The sequence below is a fragment of the Notothenia rossii genome (assembly GCF_949606895.1).
Source record: "Notothenia rossii genome assembly, chromosome: 3".
Taxonomy (NCBI): Eukaryota; Metazoa; Chordata; class Actinopteri; order Perciformes; family Nototheniidae; genus Notothenia; species Notothenia rossii.
The window spans coordinates 69,601,110-69,624,721 of record NC_136901.1 but is presented as its reverse complement, the minus strand read 5'-3'; the positions used below and the strand labels follow the sequence as shown (position 1 = coordinate 69,624,721).

Here is a 23,612-nt window from a genome sequence, read left to right as displayed (position 1 = left end):
TTTTTCACAAAACGAAAACCACACCATTGGGAAAGCTTAATGTTTTTGTTTAATACAAAAAAACAGGGAAAGGCTTGAAAAACACTGAGAGTTGAGACTCAGGGTGCAGGGTTAGGGTCTCAGTGCAGGTATTCAGGCTCCATTGAATCCCCCTCTGGTTCTTGTGCTGAAAGAGGGAGTAACAGACAGGAGAAAGGGTTATACACACCTATATAGCACACCTATTGGATGGGAAATTGCCTTGGGGAGATAAGGTGTGGTCTTTGTTCCCAACTGAAGTTATGGAACTTTATTATTTGTGAGTATTACAAAGTATGACAAATGGCATCAGTAACAGATGTGATATGAATTTCTATAAAGTTGTCTCACATTCTTGGTCATATTTTATATACAGTATGTAATGAGTATAACATGTCCAGTAAGTATAAAGTGTTTCCTAATACTGTGTATTCAACCACTATGGTATAGTGTATGGTACTATGGTATGGTATCCTAGCTTAATCTGTTATCTGTAAACGTTCCCTAAATCTACTAATTTAGGGATAATCCACTGACATCCTTTAATACACATGTTAATTTGAATCAGATGTACTGATAATATCCGCAATATAAATCTTTAAGCTTCTTCTTACCTTTAAAAGTCCGTCACGAACGATCTATTATGCTGCAACTCTACAGCTCTGCTAGCTTTGGCGCTAACTTCCGGGGAACGATTGAGAGGCTCCACGATCCGCCATTGCTGTAAAAAAGTGGTCCATTGGAGTGAACGGAGATGACATAACTCTCAGTCTATACACAAGTTATTGAGCCGTTTCCGCTCTACATCCTGAACTCCTCCCTTCGATGCAATGCACTTCCGTTTTGGCGGACTGGGTTTGTTTTGCTAGCTAGCTCCGTTGTGCCGACAAAGCACTGATATCGCAGAGACAAAGAGGATATAACAATTACAACATGAAGAAAAGTGGTTCGGGAACTACGTGTGCGGTAGTTGGTTGCAATCACTCGAGAAAGCACCTGAACGAGTGGTTAGATAGAGAGTGCTACGACCACAAACCAGCACCCAGCACCCAGCCATGTTGTTCATTAAATACAGATAAACACAACAAATACTGCATGCATTGTATTTTTTAATATTATATATGAATATTTTCATAGTGATGTAATTGTGTGGGCTGCTTTTATATTTTAATTTGTAATACCTGTTAGGATTAAACATGTGATCTTTCTTGTTGAAGCCATTTCTTTAGTTTCCTCTCAACAATTAATTCATTCAGTGTTATTTATGTACAGTATGAGCTTAATATGAATGATGAACTGTGTTAAAAGAAATTGTAGCACTCTAAGGAACATATGAAATGCAATAATGCAATAACAGTGCAATAATGAAATGAAATTACATCAAACTTTATTTTCACTCAAACAGTACAGGCACATATGATATATTGCACAGCATAAAGAGATCATGTAAATTGTGCATTATGTAAACAACAGACAACTGTTGGCTCCTGTGGGCATGACCTAAATAAGTTTTAAAATGCTGAGATATTTACTGCAGAACTGTAACCTTCCCTCAACAAAATCGTCAACAATTTTCGGGAGCATGTGGGCAAAGTAGAATGTGCGCAGCCTTATGATATGCCTTCAGACTGTCCATTGCTTTTCCATCTATTGCCATGGATTGAACGAAGTAGGAGCAAATTTTGCTGTACGTTATGCTGGGCCACGTCGTCAGGTTATCCTCCCAGTTTTGCACTGAATTCGGGTGGGGGAGAGTAACGCCATCTCCAGTCAAAGAAGTAGAATCGTGTTCCCAAGCTAGCATCACTGTTAGCATCGAAATCGCTGTGTTTACACCAGTGCCCGTCTGACTGTTTACACCGGTTTACACCGACAGACGCTGTGCAAAAGACTTCCGGCAGAAATGAAGTGCATTTGTGTAGGGTTATGGCGCTACCCGTGGTTTGGCGCGTAAACTTGTCTATACGGCGCTGGTCTGACCGAGAGAGAGATGCAGCGTGTATGTGAGGCCCCGCCCCCGCACGCAGATGAGAGAGAGTGATCTCTTTTAAAATATATTGAAAGTTAGAAACGTAGATGGTTAGATAACATGTGCAAGATAACGTTTATGTAGCATTTCTTTATTGTCGAAATCATGACATTTCATAACGGGATCAAATCAAAGTGAAAGGCCTGCTGCTGCTGAATGCATGGGGAAAGTGACTGGAAACAGTTTTAAAAGTTATTACATGGTTTCAGATAATAAATAATAATGATAATTCAAGGCCTATTTAGGGGCACCTTTCAAAGCACCCAAGGACACCTTACAATACACAACATATTCCAAGGAAAGGTTTTAAGACAGGACAAAGAATGCAGTCCGGGTGATGTTTTTTATGTGGGGTGCAGATGAGAGGGAGCTGTCCAGAATGACACCAAGATGTTTTGTTTGAGTTCTTGATAAGCCATTAAAACAGTAAAATAAGTGTCCCCTGTTCACCAAAACATACTCATCTGTTATGGAAAAAGAAAGTATTCCAAAAGTATTCTAAAAGTAATACGTTACATTTTTAAGTCACGTAACTGTAACTGTATTCTGATTACTTTCAGAGCATGTATTCAGTATTCAGTAACTGATTACATTTACAAAGTAACCCTCCCAACCCTGCCTAGAAGTGATCCTTCGTTAGCGTGAAGAGGCTGCTAAGCTTCATGCGGTCCGCAGTACCTGAGCGTGCTCCACTAGCACCCCCTCCCCCAACTTCAAAATTCTGGGCAATATAAAAATCGCTGGCCCGCGATAGTGTCTATTGGATACATTTTGGCCCTTGAACAAATGTAGTTGGTGATCCCTGGTATAGAACATTAACCAACGGTGTTTTGGTGAGTCAAACCTTTTCATATAAAAGTTTTGTATGAGTGATTTAATGTTAGCTTAATTGTTAGCATTTCATGTTGTTGAACTGTAAGGGAAGCCATGAACATGGCTTGCAATGTCATGTATTTGTTATTTTGTTTGGCTGAAACTACACGGCTTTAATGTGTATTTTACAAGGGGAAATATGTGTTATTTTGTGTGAACAGGATAAATGACACGTGTAGAGGAGAGTAAAGCTGCCATTTTGAGCCCCATTATAAGCTGTATTGACAAAAGAGCTAAGTTTGCAGTAGTTTTGAAAATGTAATTATATAATTGATATTGTTATATTATATTTATATTCTTTCATGACCTGTCGTACAGGTCAGGTTTTTTGGACTGGATAAGAAAGTTGATTGCGAGTGAGAGGACAACACACACACGCGCTCTGATCATACTTGTCAACCCTCCCGATTTTTGCGGGAGACTCCCGATTTCATTGCCCTCTCCCGGTTTCCTCCCGGGCTGATATTTCTCCCGCATTTCTCCCGATTTCTGACAAAATCAGATTTAAACACGACTGTTTCCACTCGGACTTTAATACAGCTACACCATTGTTTGGTTTCCATGGTAACACGTCTCTTTAGTAGCGCGCGCAACTCAAAGTCTGAGAGGGTGAGGCAGATATTCACAGAAAACAGAACAAGAATCGACAACTACTCTCCTCTTTGCTCACTCCTTTCCTGTAAAATACAGGTCCAGCCCACACATATGCTCCATCAAGGACGGTGCTACAGGCTGCAAGGTAGCGATTCATTTCAGACAGTTTGAAACGCGAGGGCCGTGATTGGTACGTGATCTGCCTTCGCTCAAGGGAAAACCTCCAGCTTGACTTGAGACCGCCCCCGTGATAGATTAATGTAATTATAATGAAGCCAGCCGCAATGGATCATTGATCCACCAGGGGGTGCAGTGGGGTTCCACACTGGAGCTCATGTGAAATAAAGTCAGATACAGTACGCTGGATGTACAGCGGAACTTTGTTAAGATCCATATGTCACGGATATCATACTACTGTGCTAAATAAGAGACATGTAATCATTTACAAAACATCACCATGTTGTTATTTAACAAAATAATGTTGTTATTCGAAAAAAACGAACGGGAGGAAATGCAGCCCGGCTCTCGATTTTTAATCCTAATTTAATCATCATCTTCACCACGATCATTTATGTTTATGTTCGCCGAATTCACATGAAATTAATGACACATATGAATATACTGTATTCAACTTAATTAAAACGTTATTAACGTGCCTAAACTCAGTAATTCAGCAAAAATATGTATATTTTAAATGGAGCTTCGTCGGTCGATCAGGATCCCAAAGCGTAGCGGAGGGATCCTCATCTGGATGAAGGGTGTTATTTTCCCCATAAGGAACAAGTCGCTGCAAATTATCCCGCTTATTACACGGCCACATTCTCAACAAAGTAACGACATGACTCCCAATATTAATTGAAATGCTTTTATGAATTTAGAAAATGTTTTTATTGATTTAAAAAATAGTTATATGTATTGATTTAAAAAATAGTTGTATGTATTGATTTAAATTGACATGCATCCGCTAAGAAAAATAGTCCGTTGTTACAGTTTTTTAAACCGTCTGAATGAAACGGCAGCTCTCAGCTGTGTATTTACACAACTAATGGCCCATCAACCACAGCTCTCTCCCCCCCCCCCCTCCCCCCTTGATCTTTCTTCTCTAGCAGCAAAATTAACGGTAGGTTACTCTGAGTGACAAGCTTACAGTTAGACACAACACTGTAATTGCAAGTGACCCTCAGTTAGTTGACTTTTATGTTCAACTGCTAAATCCGTTACTGATAAAAAAGGGCTTCTACTGTACCTAATTACCTTAACACTAGAGGTCTTTGTATAGGCCTACCTAAACCCGTCAAATCCCGCTATTAGAATGCAATTTTTAACAACATAGAGTGCTACATAACACACTTTCAGGAAAAGTCACGGACTGGGAGACTTTAATATTTTATTGAAAAAAAGTTACATTGCACACACACAACACACATCACACAAATTGACCCGATTGGCAGTTCTAGTGTTAAATAAACTCACTAATTAATGAAACCAGTTCAATACGCATTATTCTTATTCTTATCATTCTTTATGAGCGCAGAAATAGTCTTACAATCAGATCTGTTTTTTAAATGAAATCTGACGGCAGGCAGTTAGCTCTGATCACCTATGATAAATGCACCGCACCTAATCGCTGGCCATTCAGCCACAGACACTGTTCGAAATGGGGGGGAGCTAGGGGGAGCTTGGCTCCCCCGAAGAGGGAGGGAGCTCCCCTGAAGGCTGACTTTGAGATAAATAGGGGGAGCCCAAAACAATCGTGCATATTTGTGTCACACAGATTAGAAATGTTGAGTTTCTGTAAATAACAGTTCTTGAAATAAATAATAGTTATTGTTCATTACAGTTTCTGAATATTTGTTTTATATTTGTGAATATGTCTGGGTGTTGCCATCTGTACGTGGCGGCGCTGCATTCTTACTTACGTTGCTATGGTTATGGCGGTGATGCCGGCGCGGTATTTGAAATGTTCATATTGATATTTTTTTAACTCTGGCTGTGTAATAAAAAAATATGGCAAAACGAAAACAGCCAAGCGTCACAGCTTTTGGATTCACAAGCAAAGAAGCGAAGGAGTCTAAAAATGACAACGTGAACGGAAAACAACTTTTAGTTGGCCGGCTGTAAGCGGCGTTAGGGTCGAGCTTGACAGCTCCACACCGAGGGAGAGGCCTGCCGATGCGGAGCCTGAAGAGGCTTCAACAACGGCCACATCCGCCGGCATAGTGACACCGTCTGTATTAGTAAAAGAGTGTTTTTATAGCAATTGATCGCATCCGCGCTGCTGCGCCAGTCAACAGAGCGTGCGTGTGACATATTTAGTAGCAGGATGTGCTCTGAAAAATAGGGCTCCCCGAAAGCAAATGGGTAATTCGAAAACTGACAGAGCTCCCTCTATACAAATCAAACTGTAGACGGTGTGAAAGCACCTATTGTTTTAAATAATGGTCGGAATGTGACCTGTGAGCCTTCTGAATTACCGTGGGACAGCACATTCTAAACTAAAATGTCCAATCAATAAAGTAACATCTTATCTTATCTTAATAATATCTTCATATTAATAATAAATCATACAGTATGTGTCCGAAAGGGAGCAGGAGGAAGCAAACACAAAAATATACTGCATATTAAAGCAAACGATTGTAAAGGTTAAAGTATGAGCATAACAAATAAAGAAGCGTAATGTAAACATTTACATTATGATTATTTAATATATAAAGACTATATATTATTGAATTACAAGATTAGATACACTTTAGTTGATCTAAAATATTGATGTGTTCAAATGCTCTTCAAAACACAACTGAAAGTCCATGAAACTTGTCTTTCTGTATTTGTGAATGAAGCGCCATCTCCTGGTTAAAACCTGAAATTGAAAATCTGGCAACGCCCTCTTGGAAAATAGTGGGAGGGCTTAACATTCCTCTATACTGGTATTTGGCAGGTAGTAGGCAGGAAGCTGTAAGCTGGAGTCCGAAATTCAGTGCTACATCTGTACGTTATTTAGAAAACAATAACAAATTAGAAGGAAAAAAAGATTTTAAAAAATACAGATTTCATTATTTTAAGGCTCTGAGCCCCATTTCTTTTACTCACAGATGGCAAAAAAAGTCAGACATTATACGATTTAAAATAAAAACAATAATCGTGGCTTGATATTGAGTAAGAACCGGTAAGAACATTATTTTATGAACCACACAGCTTCCGGGCTACCAAGACCCGACCGGACAAAACGTGGCGTATTATATGCACGCAAAACTCGGCCCCAGAACTCAATGGGAATGGTTAGCGTATCATACTGTACAGTATGCACGCAAAATCGGACTTCTGCGTATCTATTGCACGCATTTCCAATGTGTAAAGTCGTGTCATTTGTACGCAGACTGAAGAGAGTGAGTTGAGTACAACGCATTCTCAGTCTCAATTTTATTTTATTAATTAACATGGTATGAAGTAATTGTACACTTTACGGTCTCAAACAATGTATGAAAGTCAAAATAAAGACACTAATGCATCATCAGTCACTTAATAAAGGCAATTCAATGCAACACAGTATAGTGTGATGCAGCTCAGGCAGCCTATCGTTTATAACTAGTTTTACGATTTACCATGCTGGGAGACGTGAAGATGTCACGATTTTGTCCCTTCAAACGTGACAGTTACACGGTATTGTTAACATGGCCCAACCAGTGGAGATATACCCGGAAATGCCAAGCACAGGAGCTCACTCATCATCATCATCATCATCATCATCATCATCATCATCATCATCATCATCATCATCATCATCATCATCATCATCATCATCATCATCATCATCATCATGTTCTCTGTAGCTCTGCTGCTGCTGGCAGCTGGAAGTGAGTCTCTCTCTGCACGAGTCAACACTTACAACATACTTTATACTGCTGTTTAACAGGATAATCCATCATATACCATTTTTTTTAATTTGTACAAGTGTGGACAGTTGACACAGCCAGCCTCTGTGACTGTGCAGCCAGGTCAACGTCTGACCATCACCTGCCAGGTCTCTTATTCTGTTAATAATAATAATAATAATAATAATAATAAAATTCAATAACGTGCTTTAACCACTAGGTGTCCCTTTATATCAGCTGTGCACCGTTGTGGTGTAAATACAGCCTATCTACCAATTGGAACAAATATAAAAGTCAGCCGAATTAGTGTTGATACTGCAAAGAGACGTATTGTGTGAAAAGAAATGTAAGATGTTGTTTAATTGCTGATATATTTATGTTCCACGTCACGTTTTCAGTTTTGGCGGCAGTTCTTCCTGTTTGTCTAGAAGTCTTCTCATCAGGGCTCTATAAATAGAGAACTACGGCAGATATGTAATATTTAATGCAGCCAAACCTGTATTACAATGCCGTTATGTGATGACTTCCAAAGAGAAAAGAAAGCACACTCGGAATAAAGTTTTTTTTTTTTTTTTTTTTTAAATCGGATTTCACATCGCATTAACACCATTTCCCAACGTGCATTGCGGCTAAACCATCGAATCACCGAGCTGAAGACCTTGCCTACGTCTGTTTCCGGTATTTTTTATGACGGAGGTATTTTGTATACACACATTCCTTCACATTTAAATTTAAATGTACTTTAAAGTATTTCGTGAGGCCTTCTAAAATGTTTTTAAATATGACTACGGTTCTAGTTGAAGAGTTTGTAAATTAACATGAACCGAAGCTGTTGCCTGGCAACGCAATCGCACATCGTCACGTCCGTTAATTCCACATCCACACACATGGATTAAAATCGATTTAATACATGAATGTAGCCTTTGTTTCTGCTAAAAGAGGTGTCGACCAGCTGGGGCAACAAGAAAATCGGCGAAATCGAGTATGACTATAAAAAAAAAAATCATTATTAGATTAATATTGACAATAACAACCGACCGTCGGGTAGCATTTGCTTGGCATTTCCTGGTAGGCCTATATCTCCACTGGTTGGGCCATGTTAACAATACCGTGTAACTGTCACGTTTGAAGGGACAAAATCGTGACATCTTCACGTCTCCCAGCATGGTAAATCGTCACATGTTCACGTCTTGCCGTGATACCGGGTTGAATACATTATGTGACGCAAAAAAGCATGTATGATCAGTTTAGATCCAGTGGCAAATGGTATTGGGTCTCAAATGAGGAGATGGAGCAGCATCAAGGATGGTGAAATGAACAATGCAGCAGCTCAGAGGAACAGATAGTAAAGCCAGTAGAGGATATTGACACAGAGGAACGCCATGGGGAAAGCGGTGCGAGAGTGGCGATCGATGTTGTGTGGATTTTCCACCGTGAAGGCGGCCGCGGCTCTGCGTGAAGCTCTCCTCACTGAGGACAGACCGCAGCCCTGATCCGACAGCTTCTCTCTGGCCCCAGCATGGTTCCTCGTGTCGCAGTCCGCTGCCTGCTCCAGGGGCTCCTCTGCAGTGGAGCTCATCTGCACAGTGTGTTTCGGCTGGGTGGAGCGGAAGATGGGGATGGAGCCGTTTCCGTTGGATTCATTGAAATCCCTCAGAAGCTCCTGATAGAGAGACAATAACAGTGTTGTTGTTATCCAACATGCTTTAACCTCTTCTACACCACATCCCCGATACCACAACTCAGCCTCATGGTATTTCGTGTTATAGTCACGACATTTAATCTATTGATTCGTGTTCACCAACACGATTTCCCCCTTTTTTTCCCCTGTCACACAGAACGATGTTAAAAGCAATGTATTTCTATTGGTAGTATGTTTCGTGCCTGCAGCACGTCTTTTTGTCCGTTCGAGTCTTGGAAGACCGGAAGCTGTGGGGTTCATAAAAACATGTTTTACTCAATATCAAGCCACGATTATTGTTTTTATTTTAAATCGTATAATGTCGGACTTTTTTAGTTTTTTGAACTGATTACCCAAGATCCTCAGCTATGGTTTAAGCTCGCTGATTGGATGTTTTAGCCGCTATGCATGTAAGGATATGGTGTTAATGCGATATGAAATAGGATGGCCGAAGGCACTACACTACCCATAATCCCCAGCTATCGTTTAGGACTACTGTCCCCGTGATTAATCTTCAAGCTCTAGGATTGGATGTTGGAGTGGCAGTGTGCCAAGGTTATGCCAAGCGTCAAACAGCTGTTTGAAATTGAACAAAACCACGCCAGACTATCCAAAACTGGAATCGAACGACCCCCCAGAACTACTCATGCTGGCTATTGTGTTTCGCAAAATGTTCTATGGGACGTCTCTACTGAACGTTTTCGTTTTTCCCACAATTAGAAGTTGCCAGTAGTAAACACATTGGTGTTATCAAATGTAAAATATGTAATTACTAAATGGGTGAAAATCGCTTGTGTCCATAATGCTAAAGCTATTAACAAGAACAGACATCAAAACATGTGGCGCAAGGTAGCTAAAACCGGCAACATGGCCTACCTTGGTCGTTGTCTGGTCAAAAGTGGTCTTCAATGGCATTAAAACGATAAAAACGTTGCTGAAGTTAATCCATAGGTTAATCCAATGTGTCTGTGTCCCTTTGAAATGATTTCTGATAATCCATAAGCAATAAACCTGCTTTTCCGTTTCCAGATGTCAGAGCGAGAGATAGGGTCACTCTGATGCAAACCTGCATGTGCAAAGCCCCCACCTTTTTTGTTTACCATGCGTGTGTATGGGGAAATTCCCCTTTCATTATATTGGCTCTAACGGTCAAAAAGAGATGTCAATCACCAAAATCGACCAATGGGTTCCAGAGAAACGGTAAAAATGGCCATTTCCACCCAAATCAACTCAGAGGTGGAGTTGTTTTTGCTAAACCTCTCTAAAAAGGTCAAATGTCACTTGTTTTGCATCAATATTGATACAGGGTACTTATTATATATTGTACTTTGTGTTCCTAAAGCTTTTAGTCTACCTTGCCATCATCCAAGGGTAGTTTTCACTATAAGTAAAAAATAATATTTGGACAGACACTATAATTTACAGTTTTTTACGATGTTCAATCTGAATTTTCTTTAAAATAAAAAACATCTGTATTGATTCTGACTTTTGTACATCCAACTCACAGGTTTATCATTACTTTGAGATAAAAGATTATTAATTTAACCCTTTCAGAAGGGAAGATATGGTCATTTGTTCTGGGAATGTCATTTTCGAGCCTGAGACCTGAAAAACAGGCTCAGGGCTTAGCAGGTTATGGGTGGGTGAATAAAGTTCATTTTAACACATAGAAATCAGTTTGAAGCTTACCATGTTGATGACTTCAAATAAGACAATTATTTTTCGTAAACAAGTCTTCTGTAATGTAATGTTAAAAAACACGAAAAGGCATTCTTCGATTTAATTTGTGGGAATTTGCCGACATTCCCACATTAGAAATCTGAACAATGGATAAATCAGGTTAAAATTATTGTTTAATTTTGCTGACGAGTTGGAGTCAAAAGTTTCAAGATGGATCTCTCGGGATATGTGTTTTTGTCAATAAATCTGAAAATACTGTCAAAAGTAATCAAAGGTTTTAAATACTGTATATAGTAATTAAATGTAATATAAATCGTACTTTGAATGATTTATGACCAAACCCCTCTGAAAAATCCTTAAATATTTATTTGCTTATGTAAGAGCTACTGAAGTGAAAATCTCCCTTTCAGAAAAAGAGAAAAATATTTGGAGAAAACGGCCTTAAGGATACGTTTTGTAAAATGTAACATTTTGCTAGACACTACAGGTGAATATTTAATAGATTTAAGCCAATATGTATTACCATAAAACTTCCCCAGTTGATTAGGTTTATCTTACATGCTATGTATAAATATGCAAATTAGGTATTATCTTATGCCTACTTTCTGAGAAATCTAAAGATGCCACTTGACACAGTTTAGTATAATAAACACTTAAAGGTATATTCTGGATTTTTCGTTCCACTATAGTTGTTCACCTCATATTTAAATATGAACATTTCCTCACCCTGTGTAATTCCTCTATAGTCTGGTTCTGCATGGTATAGAAGTGTGCACAGGCGTACTCCACCAGAGCACCAAAGATGAAGGTGAAGCAGATGCCCAGGTACACATCGATGGCCTTGATGAAGCAGTTGGCATTGGGCAGGGATGTGCGGGCGCCCATCATCAGTGTGGTCATGGTCAGGACTGTTGTCACTCCTGGGAAAAAAATCACATTGTTGTTTCCATGATGTAAGATAGTGGATGAAACTTTTCTTTAAGTGTCATTTTTTTGTAATTGGCTTTTTCTATGCTCTTTTATCTAAATGGCTACTGGTGTAAGTAAACCATTTAAGGATAAAGTTGTTCCTTTAGCTGTAGCCACAGTGATGATGATGTATTTATACTATCCTTATGAATGCAGGACAGTTATAATGCTTTAAGGAAATTGGTGCAATCCACTTTGTCTATTTCCTACATGTTGGATCACCATGTAAAGCCAACATGTGTATATTGTGTTTATGCTATTTTTATCCACCTACAAAACTCTTAAAGATGAATACAGTTGTGTTCAATTAGAATGATTGTAATTGTAGGTATTGATAGTCCTATCATCTACAATATTTAAAATGTTTGCCACAATGGAGTGTGTTTTAACCCTTGTGTTGTGTTCAAAAGCTGTTACCGTTCATGGTGTTCACGTGTCAATTTTGACCCATGATTTATTTCTGTCCAAAACACACACAAAAAATATTATCATCCAATATTGTTTTAACTTCATCATAACTAACTTATAATGCATTCATAACTGTACCATCCTGTTGTAATTTAATGTTATGGCCCAGAACACATTACACCACATATTGCAAACGTGCATGTGTGTGTTCAGGTTCAAGTGTTAGTGTACATATTCTTTGAGAAAGGTGGAGTTCCCATGGGGGGAGGGGGGCAGAGGGAGGGGAGACCAGGTGCATGTTGCGAAAAATTATTGTTACAGTTGATGAAGGGGGTGGGGTGTCTAAAGTCAAAGATGAATCTTGATTGGGTCAAATTTGACCTCGAGTCACCCAAAACAATGCTGCTGGGTCTCCCCAGACCCGAACACCAAATTATACACTTTTTTTTTAGAGACCTTCAGACTTGTCAAAATCAGTTTTGTAGTGTTCATACAGTATACAGTAGCTGTTGTGGAGGATATCATGAAGCCTTGTTCCGATAAAAAAAAAAACTAGAGCGTAGTTATTATATAATTTTAACTTGAAACGGGTCACAGGAGACCCGAACACAACATAAGGGTTAAATGAGTGTATATTTGTCATTTTTCTTTCAAATCTAGGATACCTAACCGCAGATGAACACACATCTGTCAGCATTGTGCACATTTACTTTTCTGCTTTTATATTTTAAATAGCACCACAATAACATTTGACTATATTGTGTTATAATATTTTTTCTCTGCTTTGGTCATATCTGTCTGACCATATATAAAGTCTATAAAAGTGATTCAATATATGAAGAATTTATGCACTTAGGCTCTTAACTCCATGATACTTTGACCTTTAGATAAACCCAGTTAGATATCCAGTACTGACCGATGCAGGTCCTGGCTGGGACAGAGGACTGGCTGATCCAGAATGAGACCCAGGAGAGGACCACCAGCAGGATGGAGGGGACGTACGTCTCCAGGATAAAGAACAGCACGTTTCTACGCAGTGCGAAATGCAACACCAGCTTAGGGTATTGTCCTGTAAAAAAGACAAGGTACATATTGTCATGATGTATCATTTGTGCTCTCATATATAGGCTACCCATTTGTTAGAAGGGGCTTCTGGGGGTTGAAGTATGCTACCTGTTTCATACACAGCCTCGGACACTGAGGTATAGTAGCTCTCTACGCTGTACTGAGCTAGCCTCAGTATGTCGAGACCCTTCACCGAATCATTCCCTCTAGTCCAATAGAACACCACGTCCTGCAGGTTGTAGCCCCCTGGAAACACACACATACAAAATGTCTGATAAGTTAGTGGTCCAGGAATGAGTACTACATCTGGAAATGAGTTAGCATTTTGGCACGTTGGGGTTCCCTCGTCCCAATGTCAATGTTTTTGGTCCTGAAATACGGACTGTGGTTAACACTACTTAATATATTTGTATATTGTGCTCTATGAAATAAAACACTTAATTAAATATGCCACAAACGGTTGCTAACAAGGGACTAAATGAGACAACTAAACTTCATAGCGTGTTGTTTATAGACTGACGCTAGCTATTTACTTTAGCTATTTCATTTACTATTACAACAGTGGTCTTAATATGTTACGGAGCCCCTAAAGGGACATGGAAGAAGAAGAAAAAAAGAGAGAGAGAGAAAAAAAAAAAAGTCGGAATAACGGTCGTGTCATGCCCACGAGAAAGCATCTTGTGAAAAAAAAGATACAAAAAAGAAGAGTCAGGATAACGGTTTAAGAGACAGAAAAAAAAATATGAGAAAAAAAATAAAGTCAGGAAAACGGATTAGTTTCTCGTGCGCACGAGAAACTAATCCGTTATCCCGACTTCATATTGCTAGCTTACCATAAAAGGCCAATTTGACCGATTGGTTGAGCATATTTTCAAAAAATAAAAAACTTTTTTTGTGCATCAAGTTATCTAATTATGTTCAGTCAGTGCCCTGCCACTAAAATATGTCAAAAATGATATGGTTACCTTACAAAAGTTGACCAAAAAGAGTGATTTCTTATGCAGTGATTTTTAGCATTGCCAACTTTCTCAGTTGAAGCTAGCTGAAGGGCATCCTTTTTGAACCACAGTTTCTTTTTTTCAACAAGATATCAAGACGCAAAATATGCTCTACCAAATGCTGGTGCTGGCAGTTAAAGGGTTAAAGGGAAAGAAACACTCAGAACACATGCACACGGAGCACAAACAGATTCACATCAATCATGCACCCTGGTGACCGGACATATCCTTCATAAAACTAATAAAAGGGCGAGTAATCGGGCAGTTCGATGTAGAGGTGTGTGTGTGTGTGTGTGTGTGTGTGTGTGTGTGTGTGTGTGTGTGTGTGTGTGTGTGTGTGTGTGTGTGTGTGTGTGTGTGTGTGTGTGTGTGTGTGTGTGTGTGTGTGTGTGTGTGTGTGTGTGTGTGTGTGTGTGTGTGTGTGTGTGTGTGTGTGTGTGTGTGTGTGTGTGTGTGTGTGTGTGTGTGTGCACAGGTGTGTGCACAGGTGTGAGTGCGTGTCCGCCAGTATGAGTATGTGAAAAATAAAGACAGTGGGAGAGAAAGCCTGGAGCTTACCCAGCTTACATAGGTGTCAGACCTTGCAGCTTTAGAACGAGTGTTGACATAAACTACACTGATATTATTGTGTGAACTGCACACACTATAGTCTCTCAGAGTGAGTCTAGTGATGGATTGCTGCATACAATGGAAAAACCTTTGATATGAAATGCAGTTTTGTTGAGCTTAATGCTGAAATCGATAACGCTTTTGAATGAAAAGAAAGAAGAACGAAAAAAAACTTTCTCGTGCGCACAAGATACTTACCCGTTATCTTGACTTTCTTTTTTTCTCTCTCTCTCTTTTTTTTTTTTCCATGTCCCTAAAGTTTAGGTGCTCCGTAATATGTGGACACTTTCTGAACATAATGTGCAATCATCATAGATTTGTGTTGGCCACAGATATAACTTTATAAAAAAATCGGAAATCCAATGAAAAGAATCCCATTGCTTTTTGCTAACTTCAGCCATAAAAAGAAACACCACTATGACAATATTATTGCACAACTTTACAGTTTTAATTACCTGCTACAAATAACATTTCTGTGTGGTGCTCACAACCCAGATGTTGTCGTTCGATGATGATGATGATGATGATGATGGTGATGTTGATGAGTTCTCAGATACTCACAGCTCTCCAGCTGTAGGGTGCACACCTGTCTGTCCATGGGGTACTTGGTCAGGTCCATGTTGCAGGCGATGGTAGCTGTGATGCTGTTGTATATTCATACAGTGGCAAGATCATTAGAACAACTCCCCTGAATCACTGGTACTCCTTTGATGTACGACAGGGAGGTTAATAACTGAAATCAAAGAACTATCCCCTTTATGCATCGATCTAAAGAACAAAGTCTCGTATCTGAAGTGTCAGATTATTATGTATCCCATCCCATGCATTAATTAATCATAAATTGCTGACTTGGTATGTTGAAAATCTCCTGTTGATATATTGCTAACCTAAAGATACTATAGTGTTCTCAGTCTGTATAGTCAGATCTACTAATTGCGTCAGAAAACATTGTAGATTTGTAATTGGTAGACATGGACATGGACAATATTGATCTGAAGTACAATGCAACTATAAATACACAGCTTAATCAGCTTCAAATAAACACATTTAATTAAAACAGTTTAATCAAAATGTGTTCTTCTATTCAAAAAGAGTAAGGAATGTTCTTGCATTTCTGTGCTCAGTAAAGCTGCATGAAATCCTCTATGAGTCTGACATGTCTGATAAGATGTCAGAATGAATTTGGACTGTGGCTAAAGGGGAATCTTCCCTAACACAATTTGTCTAGTTTGAAGAGCTTTCAAAATACAGATATTCAGGGAGATTGAGGGTGATATGACTTGTAAGTGATGATAAATAAGTGTGTTTTGTTGCTTTTTCTTGTAGAACCCGGTTGATTACCACGGCAAACAACATGAAATTGTTTGTGTGTGCCTTCCCTTCATTTCCTGCTCTTTTCTGTAAGTGTCCCCCTTTCATTTTTCTCTCAGGTCATTTGTACACATACTGGCTCTGCAGAATGTGTATTTTGTGACACATGTGGGAGTAAGAAATGTCACTAAATGTCAAATCAATGAACTTAAACCTGTACCGTAGGGCGTAGAGAACGGTCCCGTTGCTGAAGATGCGGATGAGGCGGTTTTCCACTGTGACGTCATGCAGGAAGGAGCGCTTGGAGTCGGGGATGAAGGTGTCAGGGATCCACAGCAGGGACACGAGGCGCCCGTCCACGCTGACGCTCTCATTCCCCGGGAACACCAGGCGGGAGTCACGCCAGCGCTGACGGAGGAAGATGGTTGCAGTGTAGTCCTACAAAAATATGTAAGGAATACTTATTCATTCATATCTTCATTCAACTACTGACAAAACTAAGTAATAGTGATGTACCATGTTGATTTCAGAGATGGCGTCAATGCTGGCGATGTCTAGACTCATTCCAATTTCCACAGGACCCTCTATCAAAGACCGACACACAGGAATTGAAAATCATCAGGCTTTTTTTCGGGGATACACAAGCATCCAAATTGAAACAATCAAACTCAAATAAATCAAACAATCACGCTCATCCCTACCATTGAAATTAGGCCTGAGGTAGCGGTTGTATCCTTTCATCAGCTTCTGAATTGTCGGCTGCAGCTGAGAGTCGCTCCATTCGCCCCAGTGATTGCCAGAGTACGTACAACCACTGACAGCAATCAAGAGATAAATGAGACACGAGATGGATCATAACATTGGGGACTAAGCTAAGAAATTGCATTTTCAACCGATACGAATATCTTTGACAGCACGTGTTGTTAACCCTATACATGAGTGTTCGGCCTTTGGACTCTCACCCCTGTGTGAAGGTCAGGCAGAGGGTCAGTAGCGTGTGCATCAGGGCGGACATTGTGGATTGACAGGCCAGAGGTCAGCGGCTGTGCCCGGGGAAACAAAAACAGATCACAAGTCATTCTTCTGCATGTCATGGAATAGCATTGTTTCACCATAGGGTGGCAGCACATGATCAAATCTGATCCCACAGCTAAGGGAAACATGTTTTAAACAGCAGCCATCCTCAGGCTTTGATGTTATAAAACTTTGTCCTCTTACTTAAAAAAAAGGTGGAAACTTCCTGGTCAATGAGTTAATTTGTTGCGGCTTGAAAATAAAGAGCGATGAAGCCCATCCTACTTATTTACATGTTCGTTTATGCGTCTTTCTTGCAGGTAAATGTAGCCTGTCACATGCTGATTTATGTGGCTGCAACCTCATGGTTTATTCATCACCTCTCTTACAACTAATCCTGTCTCTCACTCATCAAAGCCTCCCATTGTCTAGTTTTCACATGCCACGCTCCTCTTCTTAAATCTAACTGGCAGTAATAGACTTCAGCCCTCCTTAAGTCTTACTTTTATACACACTATATAAAACCATCATTCATGTGTTTGTGTTTCCTATTTTTCCAATTATAGTGTCACCTCAGCATAGCATTAAATATTTAGGTTTTCATTCACACAGCCCTGCAGTTATAAATCATGATGCATGTGAACACGACTGTTTCCTTTTCTAACGGCCATAATGAAAGTTAAAGAGCCATAAATGGTATTAAGCTGTTTATTTTACATAAGCCAGTTGATGATTAAATCATGCCAAAATATTTTCATTCATTTTCTTGTTTATTGTTTGTAGCTTATAGGCTTAAATCTTTTTTTCTCTAAATTCTCTAAAATACTATTTATGTCGGGTTATGCGTGCTCCTTTTTTCAATTTCTTTAAACTAACACTTCTTATTATCTATTTCCCTTCTGCCATGTATCGACTTACTACAGAATAATATATATATTGAATTTGTTGCTCAGCCTGTTACTGCACATCCATATAAATAATTTCTTCCTTAACATTTGATCTTTTTGTACAAAGAAAACAATTTAACAATTTTTATTTTGTACAGACTTCTTATCATGTCTCCATCTTTTTCTTACCTGTTGCAGTCTTCTGGGGTCCTTTTTCCACCTCAGGTCACTTTCTCTCTTTGGTTCCTCCCCCACTCTTCTCTCTTCCTCCGTCCCAAGTGTTGTGAGAGTCTGAGATTTCCTTCCTTCCTTAATGAAGATATCTTTGAATCTCTTCCATCTAAATACAAACCCCGGTCTCTCCTATCGTTTGGTCCTGATGCGTGGGCTGGTGTTGGTTGTTTTGTTGTTTGTGCATCTCCCCATCTCTACACAGCTGTATTCATCTCCCCCAGAGCCTTTGTGCACCCCCCTCCCTCCCTCTCTCTCTCCCTCTTATGCCATTCACCCTCTCATTTGCACTGCATCTCTCCCCTGTTTCCTTCACAGCCCCCACACATAAGCACATACATGTACTTTACGTAAACACATTGACATCCTAATTCTCCTCCTACATGTTGTTTTTCTCTTTGCCCTTAATCTGTATCTTCTACCCTTCCCTTCCAATTTACACTGACACCACACGTCCTTCTGGGCTTCGAAGTACTCCTCTGTCTCCTTCCTCTTTGCCGTCTCCTCACCTCAAGCTCTGCTACCTTGCATCAGTGTCATCACCCAAATAACTTTCCTCCTTATCTTCACTTTCATAAAATATTCCATGTTGACAATGCAGTATCTAATTTCTTTAGTAGGCAAGAAGGGTTTCAGGCTATTGGATCCTCCAACTATTTTTACATGGTTCACTTGAGACCTAAGTTGAGGTAAAGCTGTTGGTAGTATGATTGTTCATTCATAGCATAGCAACATAGCTATGTATAGGCTCCCCTATAAGATGAAAAGACTATGTGAGACTCATTTTTTGTTTATGCTGCTCCTAAAACTTCCCTCCTGCAGCCTCCAACCCCGTCTACAAAAAGCTTCTGTCCACATTCTGCTTAATGATAATGTTAAACCCTAATGATGGTAGTGATGGTGATGACATATCCACACACAGCAGTCGACAACTGGGCTCCAGTCTCGCTGTGATCAATCTAAATTTGCTCTCCGAGATACAGCTCTTATTATATATCCTGACCTCCGAGGGCCCTTTGGTAGGAGTTCCAGCATGTGGGAGAAAGCCTTCAGGGCAGCCTAATAACGCCTAATGAGATTTCAGCGCATGCGATCGACCTGCTGCAGCCTATTGCTTTCCCAGCCTGCTCCCCCCAGTACTGCTATCGATGTTAACTGGTCGCTAACAAGCTTACATGTCCCTGTCATGGACTACTTTGCGCATCAGTAACTCACTGCAGACGTAAAGCTCTCTTATTCTTAATTTAATGCTCCGGTGTTGCTGTATTCTTGGATAAACAGCCTTTTTTTACATGGTGTTGATTGTATTTGAATGAACAGAGGATGATCTAATTTGCATCTACTTTGTGAATCAAAGTACACACACCAGTAGCATTTGCTGACAGTGAAAGAGACAAATGGAGACATTTTTGAAGCACCTGAGGGGGGTTATGTCAGATGTGTGTGTTAGGGGGCTAATGAATAATTCTAGTCAAACCAGCGATGTCAGACAACTCAGTTTAAGTCAGCGTCCACCTGGCTGCCTCTGTCTATACCTGCCTGCATATATCTGTGTGTGACTGACTGTTTTTCTTTGTACTTCACCACTTAAAGGCTCCCTGTTTATCCATATTCGTACGCTTGTCCATTTCTCTATTGCTTTTATTATCGTTCCCACTTTTCATATTTCCTTGCATCCCCCCAAGATTTATCGGCCACTTTAATGTTCCTGTATGGCTGCCTCTCTTGGTGAATTCAACTTTAATGTCTTCACAGATGCGTCATATACTCAAATGTCCATTATATTTTATTTGAACGTTTATAGGGCATAGCACACCAATGTGCTTATTCTCCTGGGTATGCATTCTTTTCATGTATTATTCACACCATTTATTTTTGTAATTTTGTTCCACAACACTCTTTGATTACCTTAGTGAATGGATATAGATGTGTTAGTCAACACATCAAATTCGTATGTCCCGTGTCCTCAGGGTTATTATCTTATTCACTTTATGTCCATGTCAACCATGTCCTGAACTGAAACCAAATCAATAAAATCTTTACCTGGTTAAATTGAGTAAAGTATCATGGCTTGGCTGAGAATTAAGTGCAATGTTATGTCGAAAAGGTAACCTACGGAAGTTAAAATGAGCCAATATTGAATTGTGTTTCATATAGGACACAAACATCGGTCATCTGTGTGAAGGTTACGTTTTAATTTGACCCATCCGTCTACTCCAATATTCTCCTCTATACAGATTTACAGGGTCAATGATAAGTAACATATTTGTGTTGAGTCAAAACTAACTTGGGGGAGAAAATACAACATATGTACACCTTAATATGATACAAACAGAAAAGCAGGAATGCTCCGCATTTGTAAAGCTGAAAACTGCTTTTCACCTATCTGTGCTTGAAAAATATTTTTGAAGGATCAATCGACTGGTTGTTTTTCTGTTGATCAGCTAATTCATTGGTTGACAAATCCTTGTTTGTCTATAATGGTACAACCTAATCCGCAGGACTAGATGTGTGTCTATGTATTTGCTGTGTGTTAAATTATACTGTGCTGGGCAATAGCCTTCCAGTCACAGCCTCATTAATTTAATAACTGGTCCCTTTTGACCAACCCCTTATTTCAATTTCCATATAAAACGCAATCAGTTATCCTTGGTTTACAACTCCCCATAGTAAGTAGACCTTCTAGTTGTGAGTCACTCTTCTTCTTGCTCCTCCCACATCTAATCCCATCTAAAGCACCCAGTTGTTGACCTACCCTCCCATCAATCCATCAATCCAGTTTCTCCTAAGAAATCCAATGTGTTCAGGCAACAACGCATTATGCTGCACATTGGTTTCATTCCCATCAGTCCCCTGTTGCATAACCAACTTTCTCAGAATATTTTCTCGTCTCTCTGCTTCAATTTGATTTCTATTACACTGTCTGCATCTTTCTCTGTTTCCTTATCACAATAAATAACCATTTCTATGACACCATGATTCAAGTTATGTTCACGTCCACAGTGGCACCAGAAAATGAAAACGTCACAACGGCCCACGCATCTGCCCGGTGATTTGCTGTCATGTGACGAATGGAAATGTCAAAGGACTCCTCATAAGACAGACGGTGATAAATCTCTCCTAAATGACTGTGACGGCTGCCATGTCCCGGAGGAACATATGAGTTAATATGACGTAGACCGTTTGCCCTGCGGCGAGGCTAGTCACTACTCTGAGCCAACCGCCACGTCACCCCGTGAATTTTGTGTGCACTAGAAGTAGATATAGTATTTGCCGTTGTTTCAGAAGAAAAGTGGACATGAAGTTGCAAATTAAAAATTCCTCTTAATAGTCTAGTTTTCCCAAAGGCTCTACTCTCTCAGGCTCTGCTGTCTCGTAAGCTTTATCCGAGGAAGAGCTTGAGGCAGTCCTCGTAAGGCAGTTGTATCTGTTCTCAGCCTTGTTCCTGTCATTCCACTTGTTGATCCCTGAGTATCAACTGTTTTAAATTCTTTTTATTTCTTTCAAACTTTAGAAATGTAGAGTTTTAAGTTACTGTCAGGCACATTTATTATAGCCCCCTCCACGTCATTCCTCTTTTCATCTCTTTGTAGTCAAAGTTTTGGTGAATACTTTTTCTCCCATCCCTGCATATGATCAAATGAATGTCATTAGCAGCCTTGTCCCTCAAGAACAACATATTCACAAAAGTATAATTAAAATGCTGTGAAGACAATGTTCACAGAGCATGCCACAGCATTCTGTTTGGGACTGGGAGCAGGAATCCACCTGCAGGTCTACTAACCACAACTGCACTTGGTGCACCAGGGACATAAAGTACCTTATTAAAAGTACAAACCCTTAGGGGAATTAGAAACAACAAACAAATAGTCTGCTCTAGACGTCGCCTGGTGGTTTGAATTGATAAATCCACATTATTAGAGAAACAATAAACTAGCATTGTCTACAATTTAGCACAAGATTACATTTTTTAATCAATACAGGTAAGTATGGATCTCCATTACTCCAGTTCAGGAAATAAATAACATGTTTGAAGTTGGCTCTCTGTCTTTTTTAACCCTTGAAACGTATGTTTGTTTGTGGACTGGTTTGTGATTAAGGACCAGTTATGTGAGATGTCCCAATAAATAAGAGCTTGTCAATATATTTTTGAAGTATTTTAAAGAGTTTCCCCTTAGAGAACAATCTAAATTAACTTGCTAACAAAGCAGATGCGATATTACACAACAAATTCAGTTTATTCTTTTTTAAATCAGACATCATTAGTACAAATGTTAGTATGTTAAACTCTAGGCTCATCCCCTAAAGAGGACTTGACAAAGCATATTGTATGTTAAGGTGTCTGTTGAAAATGTAAATCCTCTGATTGGCCCACCGAGAACAAATACCAGAGCTCAGCCTCTGAATTAATTATTGAAAGGTCACCTAATTTTTTTTCTCTTGTTCGCCATTAATTCATTATCAGTTAATTGTGCACTGTTTTATTAATAGCATTGACAATACACTGAAGAGTTTGGTATTCAGAGAGATCCAAAGCTCTAAAGAGAGTATAAAATGTCCTGTTGGGACAACTGTTTTGGCAGCCAGAGCCACACTACCATCCTCATGGATTCCCTAAAAGAGCAGCTGCTTCACAGCTTTCCCTTGAGGACTTTGGGGGCTGTACCCAAACCCAAAGGGGGTGAAAACATAAGAATCCTTCGAGAAATAAGCAGCTTACGATGTTAACATATCATTTTTCTGTTTAGGCCATCTGCCGCTTAAAAGGGCCGGCAGGTTTATTCAAAACCCTTGGATCCCCCAAATATAAAAACCTCAAGGCTGAAGTATTGAAAACAACGTACTTTTGGTAGTGTAACCAATGATAATTATCTTCAGAAAAGGCTTACTCCAGAGTAAGTAAGTTAGTCATTGACTCTTTGATCTGGGATATAGCTGGTAGGGCTCAGAGAATTTGCATGATGTTAACAGACTGTTCATCTTAGTCTCAACATAATAACACCCAATTACCCCATCTGCCTCCAATCCTTTCCTTTATCAAACTAACATTGAACCCTTTATCCTCAGGGATTAATTTACACATTGTGTTATAGGCTAATTTAGTTTTGATACTATAATATAGTAATTTGGGCCAAGTGAATATTCAGGATAAGTAAAAACGTAAGAGCCACATTCTCCTTGCCATGTATCTCTTGCCTTGTTTGCCCTCGGGTCCACTCAGTCTCCTATTAGAGCTGTCAGCTGCAGAGAAGACTGAGAGCTTCTCTAGGAATAGGATACATATACCTAGGAAGGAAAGGTTTCCTATCATATCAGAAATTCAATTTGTACCTTCCACTAGCTGGGGGATTAGATATTTGCCTCAGCTGTCAA

At 39.6% G+C, this 23,612-nt stretch overlaps 1 protein-coding gene and 2 long non-coding RNA genes across 4 annotated transcripts; 1 reads left to right on the top strand and 2 right to left on the bottom strand.

Moving 5' to 3' along the window:
* Positions 1 to 31: 31 nt before the first annotated feature.
* LOC307033187 lies at positions 32 to 1,976 on the bottom strand. Its single transcript, XR_013806412.1, has 2 exons — positions 633 to 1,976; positions 32 to 166 (listed from the first exon to the last, which is right to left on the bottom strand). It is a non-coding gene; the product is annotated as an uncharacterized lncRNA (long non-coding RNA).
* Positions 1,977 to 2,716: 740 nt separating this feature from the next.
* LOC307032623 lies at positions 2,717 to 22,177 on the top strand. 2 transcript variants are annotated; one of them, XR_013806325.1, is made up of 5 exons: positions 2,717 to 2,880; positions 13,012 to 13,209; positions 16,123 to 16,196; positions 16,333 to 16,557; positions 21,243 to 22,177. It is a non-coding gene; the product is annotated as an uncharacterized lncRNA (long non-coding RNA). The 2 variants fall into 2 exon arrangements; XR_013806326.1 differs by lacking the exon at positions 21,243 to 22,177 and adding an exon at positions 16,638 to 17,124.
* On the bottom strand, positions 8,639 to 17,154 carry gabrp (gamma-aminobutyric acid type A receptor subunit pi). The gene is made up of 9 exons (XM_079670730.1): positions 17,070 to 17,154; positions 16,809 to 16,921; positions 16,624 to 16,691; positions 16,328 to 16,545; positions 15,358 to 15,440; positions 13,298 to 13,435; positions 13,041 to 13,193; positions 11,474 to 11,667; positions 8,639 to 9,049 (listed from the first exon to the last, which is right to left on the bottom strand). The coding sequence occupies exons 1-9, from the start codon at positions 17,120 to 17,122 to the stop codon at positions 8,717 to 8,719; spliced, it is 1,353 nt and encodes a 450-aa protein (XP_079526856.1). The 5' UTR covers positions 17,123 to 17,154; the 3' UTR covers positions 8,639 to 8,716.
* Positions 22,178 to 23,612: the final 1,435 nt, after the last annotated feature.

Bases quoted from the DNA above. Each gene is read 5' to 3' on its own strand.
- gabrp (XM_079670730.1), bottom strand. From the start codon at position 17,122: ATGTCCGCCCTGATGCACACGCTACTGACCCTCTGCCTGACCTTCACA. The intron at 16,692-16,808 runs GTAGGGATGAGC...GGTCTTTGATAG, and splicing joins CCTCAGGCCTAATTTCAATG to AGGGTCCTGTGGAAATTGGA. The intron at 15,441-16,327 runs GTACAGGTTTAA...AATATACAACAG, and splicing joins ACCGTTCTCTACGCCCTACG to CATCACAGCTACCATCGCCT.